General features: G+C 35.1%; 2 protein-coding genes across 2 annotated transcripts; both read left to right on the top strand.

The window, feature by feature from the left end:
* The first annotated feature begins 729 nt into the window (after window positions 1-729).
* On the top strand, window positions 730-3,508 carry LOC105336780 (uncharacterized). The gene is made up of 2 exons (XM_066087889.1): window positions 730-2,415; window positions 3,086-3,508. The coding sequence occupies exon 1, from the start codon at window positions 801-803 to the stop codon at window positions 1,734-1,736; it is 936 nt and encodes a 311-aa protein (XP_065943961.1). The 5' UTR covers window positions 730-800; the 3' UTR covers window positions 1,737-2,415; window positions 3,086-3,508.
* Window positions 3,509-8,157: 4,649 nt separating this feature from the next.
* LOC105336762 (neuronal acetylcholine receptor subunit alpha-7) lies at window positions 8,158-9,695 on the top strand. Its single transcript, XM_011441198.4, has one exon. The coding sequence runs from the start codon at window positions 8,400-8,402 to the stop codon at window positions 9,654-9,656; it is 1,257 nt and encodes a 418-aa protein (XP_011439500.3). The 5' UTR covers window positions 8,158-8,399; the 3' UTR covers window positions 9,657-9,695.
* The last annotated feature ends 3,898 nt before the right edge of the window (window positions 9,696-13,593 follow it).

Here is a 13,593-nt window from a genome sequence, read left to right as displayed (position 1 = left end):
TTATGGGCATTATAACCATGCATTCATGTGTGGGAGTAAAGAAAAAGATTTTAAGATTTAACACATTTTCACTATATGGCTATATTGGCCCCGCCCTAGGACCTAAACCCGTGACTCAGGGGTCATGAATTTCACAATTTAGGTAGACAACTTCATGGACATCTTAGCCATGCATTTAGTTTTTCTCAAATGCATTTGTATATGTGGGAGTAAGGAGGAAGATTTTCTAATAGTTAATACATTTTCACTATATGGCCATATTGCCCCACCCTAGAGCCTGACCCAGGGGCCATGAATTTCAAAATTTTGGTAGAGGGCTTCATGAACATCATAACCTTGCACACAATTTTTTTCCTCACATGTATGGAAGTAGAGAAAAAGATTTTTGAACATCTGGCCCCGCCTGTGGCGCCCTGGGGTGGTAGAGCCACGAATTTCACATTTAAGATTCCTCCTACCATAGAGATGCTTCACATCAGAAATGGTAATAATTGGCCATGTATTTTCAAGAAGTTTTAAATTGTAAAATTGTTAACGCACGACGGACGACGCAGGACGAAGGACGAAAACAGAGAGCAATAGGTCACCTGATAAATTGAATAACGCATCATATTAGTACTGTTATTAAAATATGTGCAGAACTGCTGAATTTGACGGAAAAAACATCTCAGCAATAGCCTAGAATTAATAACGATTGGTTGCACTGTTCAAAGAAAGGGCTTAATGATCTGAAAATAATAAAAATAGCAGAAGCGCTGAAGTGATTTGCATAAAAGCGCTGTTGACGATGCCCTACTGAAATGCGGAGAAAACTGTACAAATTCTGTGTGGTAGTGTTAGTTGTGATGATTCTCAGACTGCTTTTTCAATCACGGACAACAATAGATTTGAGTGAAAGAACAACAACAAACGACCGACTTCAGTGCACCAGTGTTACAGTGAAGTCCTGCTCTGGATTTCAGTTGAAGGAGGAAATTCTGTGTGTCACAGCTAACATGAACGCATCGATCGATACACAGAGAGCGGAAACCATTGTCAGCACTGTTCCACAAAATTTATCGTTTTTCGATGTAAGGGAGTTAAAGAAACTAGACACTTTGCTTAGACTTTTTATAGACGTCTGCAAAAAGGAGAAAATCTCGTTCATGTTATACGGGGGTTCGCTTTTAGGATCATATCGCCATCACGGCAAAATACCATGGGATGATGACGTTGATGTCCTCGTCGGGTCAAAGTTCAGGGAACGTTTGCGACAGATTATTGAGACAGAGTCTGACTGGTCTAATTTTCTTAGCGTTCGAACAGACGCTCTATCACAATGGAAAGTGTACAGAAAGGTTGATGACTATTGGCCTTTTATAGATGTGTTCTTTTACGATGAAAACCAAACCCACCTCTGGGACACAGCTCCTCAGTACCGAGGCCGCTTTGTTTACCACACAAAAGATGTATTTCCTCTTGAATTCCGCTTGTTTAATGGCCTGTGTATGCCAGTGCCAAAAAACATTTTCGTCATTTTAGAGCAAAATTACGACGTTGACCGATGCCAAAGTCCGAGTTTTAACCATTTGACTAATTCCAGAGTTCCGTCCAAGAGAAGACTGAACCTCCCATGTAATAAACTCTACGCCTGGTTCCCTTTTGTTTTCCGTAATACCGACAATCAGATGTTTTCTGAGGTGCTGAAGATAAATAATAGCATCATTTCATTTTATAAAAGATATGAAAAGAGATAAACCAATAGCCATAGTGTTCTGCATGTATTTGTTGCGTAAATTTGTGATTTCCTAATGTAATGGCAAATGCGACTCAGAAGTAACTTATACTATAGAGTATAATGAAGTGCTTGAGATAGAATATAATTGCTTTGAACAAAATTATAGTTGTCTCCTTAGGGTTATTGTTTTTACTCACAAGGTTAAACGACCCAAGGAATATTGATAAGATATTAAATTAGTCCAAGCTTAGCGCTTTGTCGGAAGGCAAGAAATGCAAAATGGAATTACTTTATAATGCGAACAGAACTCTTTGGGGAAACCGAGCTATGATGGACATGGTAGTCTTATCTAAAGAATAGCCCTTCGTGGACTGAAAATGGCAATCAATGTTACAAGATAATTATAACGACAGCGAACTTGAAGAAAAAATCGAAATCTTCTAATACATTTAAGGAATGGGTGACAGGTTTACGCAACTGTACCGATGCACATTCACGATTAATCGACTTTTACCCTGGAAACTAATCTTATTGCGAAGTCATTGAATCTCGATGTGTCCTCTTTCTCAAGACGTTTCGTAGCGATGTCCTATAACGTGAAATATACCACCAACGCTAACGTCACGGTGACCGTGGAAGATACGGGGAGGACGGAATTAGGTCAAAGTTCAGTCACAACCAGACTTAACCCTTCTAAGGTAAACAAAATTGCATCTGAGTGAATTTTTTTTCGAGATATAAGTGGGATATTGGGCATTCCCAGTTTACATGCTTCGATTTTTGTAGTATAAATGTAATTGCACATGTATACATTTTATAGACGCGAAACACAGAGAGGTTCTGAGATAATTTTGAGGTGGTAGTTATGATATAAATGTATTTAATAAGCTTTATATTCGTGGAATTAACAACGCTAAAATAAAAGTAGACAATTTTTTTGGTGGGTAAATGATGGCTACTATATAATTTTAAGCACTGTTAGTTTTTTAATATATGGTTTTGAAATTAACAGATATCCATTTATACAATTGAGATTAAGATATCTGAATCCTGAATCCGCAAACGTTTCTCCAACCACCCAAAATTTAACATCAAATCTTAATTAAATTGATAGAAATTAACATATCATTCGTATCTAATATTGTGAATGAATCAGCTTGATGAAAGGTAATGCGTTGATGTTTTAACGCTAACTTGTATTTTAGGTCGTAATTAATAAACATTTCATGTTAATAGTGATGTGTTGTGAATATAGTTTAAAGTACACCTAGTGATACAATGATGTTAGTTTTGGTTTGTTTCTTTATTCCCTTATAATTGCACGGTATAATAGCTATTGATGCGTTGACTAGTTAATTTGACTTCCAGGTCGATGAGGCCCAGTCGATAAGCATCATAGCCTTCTGTCGGAAGATCACGCCGTTTATCGTCGCCATCATCTGCATTGTCATCTTTATTGCCGTTGTCATTCTCGTTTTCCACGATTTTTTCTGATTCTGTCTGAAATCCACGAAGTTTGCGCCAGACTTGAAAACCCCCACACGATGAAGACGCCGTCGTTGTATTCAAACAGACAGAATACAGGTGAACATTGCTTGTGCTCAAATAAACAATTCATTTTACATTTACTTGTAATTGTACTAACAATGTCTGTATGAATTCTGAGTATGTGATTAAAGCATAAATACATAAGAATGAATGTATTTAACTTTGTGTGATTTTTAATTTGTAAATTCCAGTGCATGTATATACACTGTATAACCTGGTACATTTTACAACTGTAAATTAAAAACGGCATAAAGGAAAAAAATGCAATAGTTATTTTTCATACAGAGAAGCACCAAACTGTCATAGATTTGTGTACAGCAATTCAACATGAATCGAAGATAATATCGTGTCAGAATAGAAATTGTATCCAGCTGTAGGGGTAAACATCCCGGCAAATAGTAGATGGAAGTACATTGTACCTAGTGTGACATTGCTCACTTGTATGATATGTAGTTTTTTACTGCATATACAATGATACCATCATCTTAGGAAGAGTTCAAACATTTTACTCTCTAAAACACTTCCTCTTCTCCATTATGGGTAAAAATGCATGATGTGAAAACTCTCTAAACAATTGGTCGAAATGACTGTTTTGAGATTTCTTGATTATCTAATAACTTACATTCTAGTACGACTTAACAGATATTTTTTAAGTTTTTAGAAAAAAAAGAAACATGTACATTGAGTTCAATTAAGGTGGCTCTATACACCACATTTTGATGACGCAGTACGCAAAAAAGTAAATCTGGAAGAATGCAATTCCGGTACTGGCTGATTTAAACTGAGGCGAATTGTGTTGGGACCGCTCTTTTGAAAAATTTGTTAAATGATTAGATTGACTTTCATAATTGGAAAGTTCAATACTTACAAGTAATGTGGTATTTGACACCTTCACTTTGTGTCGTATTATTTATCGAAATAAACAATAAAATCAAGTATAATTTCTTAAATACTTATAGTTTCTTTCCCATCATCGACGTATTGCAGCGTAGCGCAGTGGGTTAGTGGGTTCACTACATACCTGAAGGCCATGAGTTCGAATTCCGTTGAGGACGATAAAATTTTTAATTTTCAAAATTTTCTAAAACGTATTTTTGGGTTGAATTCTGTTGAATTCTAAACCGGTGAAAGTATTTCACATATTCATATAATAAACTTTAATCCACATTAATGTCGACAAATATTCCTTACCACCTTAAGGGGATGGGAGGGTGCATGCGCGGATCTAGAGGGGGGGTCGGGGGGGGTCCCGACCCCCCCTGGAAAATGAAAATTTATTAAATTTACATAGTAAAATTATCGCGAAAATATGCCTCGGACCCCCCCTGGCAAACACAATTATCCTTCGGACCCCCCCTGGAAAAATTTTCTGGATCCGCGCATGGGGTGGCTTTGAATTTCTCTCAGTTGGAATACATAAATCCTATAAGTTAATTTTCCACTTTATTTATTTGATTTAGTTTTGCATTAAAGCGAATATATTCACTTATATAGGCCAATAATGAAATATCTATGTATTTATCATTCCAACATGATATTTAGGAAATTTTCTTCAACTCAGAAATGAAATTTTTTAAAGTCCCCAAGGTGTTTGGGCCTTGGGAGTTAGGAACAATAACTCTTACCTGAGGAACTTTCATTCCAAATAAAATTTAAAATATTTTTTGTGTTTATTTGCAATGATTTTTATTCAATTTTTTATGTCACATTTATTAAAATACATTTCCTTATAACATCAAGCAGCTTTTTCAGATGATTTGTGAACAGAGTAAGAAAATATGAACAATTGTGTTTTGGGGAAATACTAAAAAAAATTGCAATAATAACATTTTTGAATGTTAAGAAGTGTTATATATTTTTTAAGATGTCCGAAGGAAATATTTATCATATGACAAAAAAAATTATCTCAATTTGTTAGTAGTTAACTTTTTAAAAATCATTTTACAAAAACACGAAAAAACATTTAAAAATCTTTAAAAATACTTATCGTATCCCTATCATCATTTTAATATTTGATCAGTATATGTTTTGTGGTCTTCTATTGAATATTGGAATAAACTGTGGGTGTATAGAGCCACCTTAAACAACAAAAAAATATGCACTTTAAAGAATCAAAGTTTTAATTTCAAATCGCAATTGTCGAAATGATTTTCTATATTGAGATTATTTACAGTCATGTCCTGTCTATTCCTTTGTGTAAAAATATTTCAAATTAGTTCAAATATTTTATACTCTTTCATGCTGGGAAAAACACTTCCTCTTCTCAAATTTTTGTGTTTTGATATTGATTGTATTTTTAACTCATAGAAAGATGGAATCAATATCTGAAAAGAGTTTTGCACATCAAATGCTACGGGGTTTTTTTTATTAACAAATTCGCCAAATTAAGAATCAAAATATAAGCTAAAAGTATTTTCTTTTTTTTGTTTTGAGAAAATGATTCGGAGTCCTGGTTTTAACTTTATCTTTATTGCATTGAATAAATATGATAAAAATGCTTAAGCGTTGAATGAAATAAATCGCCTTATAAAACACATGCTATCCATAGTCTTGAGAGAAAAAAATGATCAGAATTGTTTGCATTGGTTTCAAAGTATGTTTTTCTTGTTATAACGAGATGTTGTAATTATTTCAGGAATAAGGAATCATTTTTTGAGTATTATGAGGTGATAATTTCGGTTGGGGCATGGTCAAATCCAAAAAAGCCCGAAGGGCTTTATAATAGATTTGACCACGCTCCGACCGAAATTATCACCTCATAATATTCAAAGAATGATTCCTTATTATTTACATTTATATTATTTCCAATTTCTATTCTTTAAAACAACATATTTAAAACCACTATTTTTTCCTGAAGCACGCCATGCTATGTATTACTACGCGGCGCAGCCAATACCGTGTCTCGGTTATGCTGTAAGACACATCAATGTTGTGTCACTCATGTTTTAGGAAGTTATCGGGTTTTAGGGTTCAAAATTGATTCGTAATGTTATCACAGACAATGACAGCTAAAAATGTAAATATTAGGTATTCAAGCTTTCTATGATCATGAAATACCGTGGTAATTGTGCCACAAATACAATATCTTTCCTTGTAGTTACAACATATTTAATGATGCACTATTGGTTTTGAATATATTCACTGGAAGATTCAAAACTATATATAATATCTTGATAGGAACTAGTAAGCATGTTGGCATATCACTGCTACTATTAGCAAACAAGCGACACACTGCTATAAATAGTTCGTCTGATGGCACTATTGGTAAACGTCTTAAATCATCAAGAAGACTAAATGGTCGACAAATTAACCATCGGATCGGCCTTAATGGAACATGGTCACGATTTTGGTCAAATTTTATTTTTCTGTTTTTATTATTTACAATGCTTTAGGAATGCATTTCTAATGATCAAATGAAATTTGGGTGCCAGTCGATGAGTTTTAAGCAAAATACAGGGCTCACAATTCTTCGTCATGTAAACAAGGCTCGTGCCCTGTTTTTATTTACATAGTTTCAATATACCAGTAAAAAATCTTTTTCAAGCTAATTGGTCTATCTCCTTATTCATTTTAACCATAAATTAACAGTAACTAACGATTAACACATTCATTTGAGGTCTAAAACTGGAATTTTCACTTCAACATTCAAAATGTAAACAAAAGCTTTAATTGTTTACATAGTGAAGAATTGTAAGCTCTGTCATGTTGTAAATTTTGAATTTACTGGGTGGGTGTAAATACAAAATTTACAACATGAGTTGTCATGTTGTAAATTTTGTATTTACACCCACCCAGTAAATTCAAAATTTACAACATGACAGCTCTATAACTCGCTTATAACTCAACAAATTACAATCAAATTTTGGTTGCCTATTAAAAATGCCTTACTGAAGCATTGTAAACATTAAAATCGAAAAAATAATTTTTGACCAGAATCGTGACCATGTCCCTTTAAACTTTTAAAATATGATAAATTTGACCGTAAACTATTATTCTGTAAAAGAAAAGGTCCCAACATTTTATCTTTGGTATTCAAACATTTGCTTATTTCTTTATACGGAGCTCTTCGTAAATAAAATAGCCTAAAAATGGCCACGGCTATTCAGCCCTCTTTAGTGTATGCCCACTAAAGTTTAGAAAAAATATAAATGTTATACATGTATTTCGTACTTTACATCACTGTCTACCAGTTGAGCTTGAAGATTGACAGGTACATCGCTAAATAAAAGATTAACAACACTTTTTAAACTGAGGCTAAAAAATAATTAGAGAGAGAGAGAGAGAGAGAGAGAGAGAGAGAGAGAGAGAGAGAGAGAGAGAGAGAGAGAGAGAGAGAGAGATAATGGTTATAATTTGAAAGAGGGGATATTTGAAAGACATAATAAGGACACTCCTTGAAAGCCCCTAAGCTTATTTCTACTGAGGTCCTATTAAAAGTATACGGAAAATAGCTTTTAGAGTTATTACAGCACTAAGTTCTATACATGTTTGTAACAATATATGTTTTAAAATTTTATTTTTTTAACATATTGTTCTGCAATTCGGACAGACAAAAACAGTTACTAAAAAGACATATGTTCATTTTAAAGATACAGTATATAAAAAATCTTGATCGTCTAAGTAACATGATTGTGGAAATCATCGTGTTCATGTTCAATTAATACCTTTAACTAGAATATTGGTAATGTTATTTTAAGATAAAGTTTGTCCTCTTTTGTCATATATTTACGTGGCTTTGAAAGATTTAATAAATGAACTTGAATTTGATGATATAACAATAGAAAATATGAAATGCCAAAAACAAATCTCCTATAAATTGCGCACTGTGCAGCTGCATTCACAACATTGATTTCAAGAGTGCACGGTTCCATTGGTTTACGGGCAAGAATGATTACAAAAACAGTCAATTACTGTTAATTACAGTCAATCACAACGGTGATTTTGCGACGATTGCGAAATCCGCCACTTGTCTTTCAACCGTACGTAGTTAAACCTCAGCTCCATTCATTCACAGATCAGGTGTTTCGAAGCTCTTACACGTAAAAGGATTTATAAAAGGATTTTTAGAATGTTTGGGTTCAGTGGGTTGAACATTGAAATTTAAACTGCACTCGGTATAAAGTCGGAAGAAACGATGGCCGGTGTAGGTGTTATTTTCTTATGGACAATTTTATCTTCAATGATTTTGACGAACATCGCACAGCCAATTGATGCATCCAATAGGCTCTCGGTGGACCTCATGAAAAATTACAACAAGAGGATTCGTGGAGTGCGTGATATGAAGGAATTAACGACATTGCATTTTCACTTCAATCTTGTCCGGATTGCTGAATACGATGAAGTAAATGGAAAATTATCTATCGTGGGTTATTTCGGAATGTTTTGGCACGACTTCCGAATGGAATGGAACTCTTCACAATATAATGGAACAGGCACCATACTTTTCGAAGAAAAAGAGGTATGGCGACCATTTATTGTTTTAGGTTCTCCCCAGGAAGAATTCAAACGACTAGGTGACGACGACAATTTCTTTGTGAGGTACTCTCCAGCTGGTTTTGCAGAGTGGTACCCTGGGGATATCTGGGCCACCGCGTGTACCCCGGATGTTTACATGTATCCTTACGACACCCAGTCATGTGAGGTATTGTTCGTGGTATGGGGATATGCAGTCAGTGAAATCGCCGCACGGGCGCTGTCCGACAAAGTTAACCTTCACGTGTATACGGCGCACGGTATGTGGGACCTGACGGACACTTCTGTGGCTTCATACAGTGACCCAGTCAGACAGCTGACGACAATAACCATTGTACTGGAGATGAAAAGAATATCCACCTTCCATCTCATTAACATGATTCTTCCCATCGTGTTGGTCGGGCTGTTGAATAACCTAGTGTTTCTTCTGCCTGCCCAGTCAGGGGAGAGAGTTGGCTACTCCATCACTGTGCTACTTGCTATTGCAGTGTTCCAAACTATAGCCTCCGACAATCTTCCAACCGTTTCAAAGCCCCGAATTTCTCTGCTGTGCATCAAACTTTTGATTGACTTGGTTTTAAGTGCTCTCGTTATGACGTTAACAATTGTGACGCTATATTTTTATCATATGCCAGAAACTCGAAGAATTCCATCCTGCGTTGTCGTTCTTACTAAATGTGTGCTTTGCAAAAACTGTTGTAAACCCAACAAACAAAAAAGTAAGTCCGAGAAGTACAAAGAATCCGTCGTCGGGAATGGCATTGTTATTAAAGAATCTGTGTTAGAGGAAGACAACCAACAATCAACTGTCACGTGGACAGATGTTGGTAAAAGTAGTGACATCGTGTTCGCTGTGTTTTCTCTGTTAACGTTTTTGGCTTCAAATATTGTATTTATTCTGGTTGTTGCTCGAAACTAATGACACTGATATGTTTGTTATAAAATGTTTTTGACTGCATGCTGTTATACGTCCAATCGAGAATTTTATCACATATAGACTCTATTTCGTCTTTTAGATAGGCCTACACCATTTGTCTGAGTTAATAGTGTTTTCGAGAGGCAAACACATATAAAATTAAAAGTAACAGATAACAAAAGGTTCTAACAAACTATACACTCTATCTCAAGTTTCTTCCTCTGCCATTTTTGTAATATTTCAATAATCATATTATATTTTGGTGTCCAAACTGCATACATTCTCTAGAACAGAAAAAAAGTTAGATCGTTCTTCATATTTCATACCATTCCATATCTAGTTTGGTGTCCCCTTTCACCATAGTGATACGGTATTGCAGTTCGACTAATCTTTGGTACTTGCTCAAGCCTCGCTCAACTTGTCCTCTCTTTAGTAACATTCCAGTTTTTCAAAGAACGGAATCAATATTGCATTAATCTAAGGACATATTTAATTGCTTCACGTTTATTAACTGAAGGTCATATATACCATATCGATATTTTCATCCGTCCCAATTTTATAGAATTTTGATAGCATTATCAATAATCTGACGAAAAGACATAAAATATAGATGGACCAGTGAATTAGAAGTTGCTCGAGGAGGATACTATAATACGAGATTCCGTCACTTTAAATATAATTATATACATGTATTTATCTACCGAGTATGATTCCCTCTGTTATTTTCTTTAGGGAAACTTATACTTAATCCATAGCTCTATAGAAACTGACAAGACTGAATTCAACACACCCCGTTTATCGATTGGTCAAAACCTACAGCGACCAAAGAAAAATCATGATGTCAAACTCTCAATCCTGCGACGATTTGACTGTCATACTGATGTACATTTACAGTAATTTCGTAAATTTTACTTATTTTTTATGTTCCTTTAAGATAAGTCAAAATTTTTGTTTCGATACAGAATTAATACAATCGAGAATCTTTGAAAACAAGAGGCCCAAGGGCCACATCGCTCACCTGAACAACATGATGTCAAACTCTCAATCCTGAGACGATTTGACTGTCATACTGATGTACATTTACAGTAATTTCGTAAATTTTACTTATTTTTTTACAATGAATTTATTAATTTGTTAAAAGAAAGGTGTAAATATAAACAAGAAAATGCTTTCTTTGATGATTCAAGCGAGTTATGAAGGTAGCGATGATTGCAGAAATTTTTTTACATCGCCCGCTATCGCGGGTTATACATGTATTTTTTCTGCAATGTCGCCACCATCATCTAAATTTAATGCGTTTTGAACATAAACAATCAGTTCCTGGCGTTTGGTATTAAGTCTAAACACAGAAATTTGTTTCAACACATTTAAAATGTAAACAAAAACATGACATGAGGTTTGTTTACAAAACAAAGAATTGTGAGCCATGTATCTCGCTTTTATACCGATAACGCGACGACTGACATTCAAAATTTGGTTGACTATTAGAAATGCCCTATTGAAGCATTGTAAACATTAAAAACGAAAAAAATGTAATCTGATCAAATTCCTGACCATGTTCCTTTAAGATAAGTCAAAATTATTGTTTCGATACAAAATTAATACAATCGAGAATCTTTGAAAACAAGAGGCCCAAGGGCCACATCGCTCACCTGAACAACAATAGTCATGATAAAATCAGCTTCATGGAGTCATTATACAAAATATCTGGACAATGTGGTATAATACACGTAGATCCTATACGAAAAAATCTGTTTCCCCCTGGGTATTCTTATATTTATAGTCAAGTTCCTTTTCTAACAGGATGATTTTATAGTCATATCACATTCAGCATCGCAGTTCTCAAAAAGACTCTTAACAATTGTTTATATACAGGGTATAAACCTACATCAAACTCGGAACCTCTTACAATAATTTTCCAGGGGCCAAAGTTTAAACAATTTTAAAGAATCAGCAATATAAATGCTTGCATATAAGTAAAAGCATATATAATAACATTTCAGTTTTTGCGAATAATTAAAATGTCCAATGTGGCCCCACACTACTCCTAAAGATTGTGATTTAAACAAATTTGAAACTACACTGTCTGAAGTTGCTTTCACTGAAGTTACAGCTTTTCTAGGCAAATGTTTTTTGTTTTTTTTAGAAAAAAGATATTTTTTTATATACATGTATTCCTATGTCAAAATTTGTCTCCCCTCTTGTGACCCCCCCCCCCCTTCCGGAGTCATGATTTGAAAAAAATTGAAATCTCACTGCAAAACGATGCTTCCAAACAAGTTTCAGCTTTCCTGGCCAATGGTTTTGAGAAGAAGATTTTTTAAAGATTAACTCTATCTATTCATATTTATGAGGTCTATCCCCATTGTGGCCCCACTGAACCCCCGAGGGTCATGATCTCACAACATTTAATTTTTACTACCTGAGAATGCTTCCATATATACAAGTTTCAGCTTTCCTGGCATAATGGTTTATGAGAAGAAGATTTTTAAAGATTTACTCTATATATTCCTATGTAAAAATTCGTACCCCCATTGTGGCTCCACCCTACCCTCGGGAGTCTTGATTTTCACAACCTTGAATTTACACTACCTAGGGATGCTTCCATATCAGTTTCAGCTTTCCTGGCCAAATGGTCCTTGAGAAGATTTTTAAAGATTTACTCTGTATATTCTTATGTAAAAATTTGACCCCCCCCCCCCCATTGTGGTCCCACCCTACCCCGATAGTCATGATTTTCACAACCTTAAGTTAATGCCAACTAGGGTTGATTCCACACAAATTTCAACTTTCCTTGCCAAATGGTTCTTGAGAAGAAGATTTTTTAAGATTTTCTCTATATATTCATAAGTAAAAAATATATCCCCATTGTGGCCCCGCTGAACCCCCGAGGGTTATGATTTTCACAACTTTGAATTTTCACTACCCGAGAATGCTTCCATATATACAAGTTTCAGCTTTCCTGGCATAATGGTTTCTGAGAAGAAGATTTTTAAAGATTCACTCTATATATTCCTATGTAAAAATTCGTTACCCCATTATGGTCCACCCTACCCCTGGGGTTCATGATTTTCACAACTTTGAATCTACACTACCTGAGAATGCTTCCACAAAAGTTTCAGCTTTCCTAGCCAAATGGTTCTTGAGAAGAAGATTTTTTAAAGATTTACTCTGTATATTCTTATGTAAAAATTCGTACCCCCATTGTGGCCCACCATGAACCCCCGGGGTTCATGATTTTCACAAGTTTGAATCTACACTACCTGAGAATGCTTCCAAAAAGTTTCAGCTTTCCTGGCCAAATGGTTCTTGAGAAGAAGATTTTTTTAAAGATTTACTCTGTATATTCTTATGTAAAAATTGACTCCCATTGTGGCTCCACCCTACCCCCGGGAGTCTTGATTTTCACAACCTTGAATCTACACTACCCGAGGATGCTTCCACAAAGTTTCAGCTTTCCTGGCTAATTGCTTTCTGAGAAGAAGATTTGTAAAGATTTACTCTATATATTCTTATGTAAAAATTCAACCTCCCATTGTGGCCCTATCCTACCCTCGGGAGTCAGGATTTTCACAACCTTGAGTTTACACTACCAAAGAATGCTTCCACACAAGTTTAAGCTTTCCTTGCTGATTGCTTTCTGAGAAGAAGATTTTTAAAAATTTACTCTATATAAAATATGTAAATGTAAAAAGTCGACCCCCCCCCCCAATGTGGCCCCACCCTACCCCCAAGGGTCATGATTTTCACAACTTTAAATCTACACTACTTGACGATGCTTCCACACAAGTTTTAGCTTTCCTGGTCTTATGGTTCGTGAGAAGAAGACTTTTGAAAATGTCTCGAAAATTTTCAATAATTCCTAATTGTCTCTCTTTGCAAAAGGGTGTGATCCTTAATTTTCACAACTTTAAATCCCCTTAGGCTAAGGATGCTTTGT

This window comes from Magallana gigas, chromosome 6 (assembly GCF_963853765.1).
Source record: "Magallana gigas chromosome 6, xbMagGiga1.1, whole genome shotgun sequence".
Classification (NCBI taxonomy): Eukaryota; Metazoa; Mollusca; class Bivalvia; order Ostreida; family Ostreidae; genus Magallana; species Magallana gigas.
Note: the sequence above shows the minus strand (reverse complement) of the source record. Positions and strands in the feature narration are given on the sequence as shown.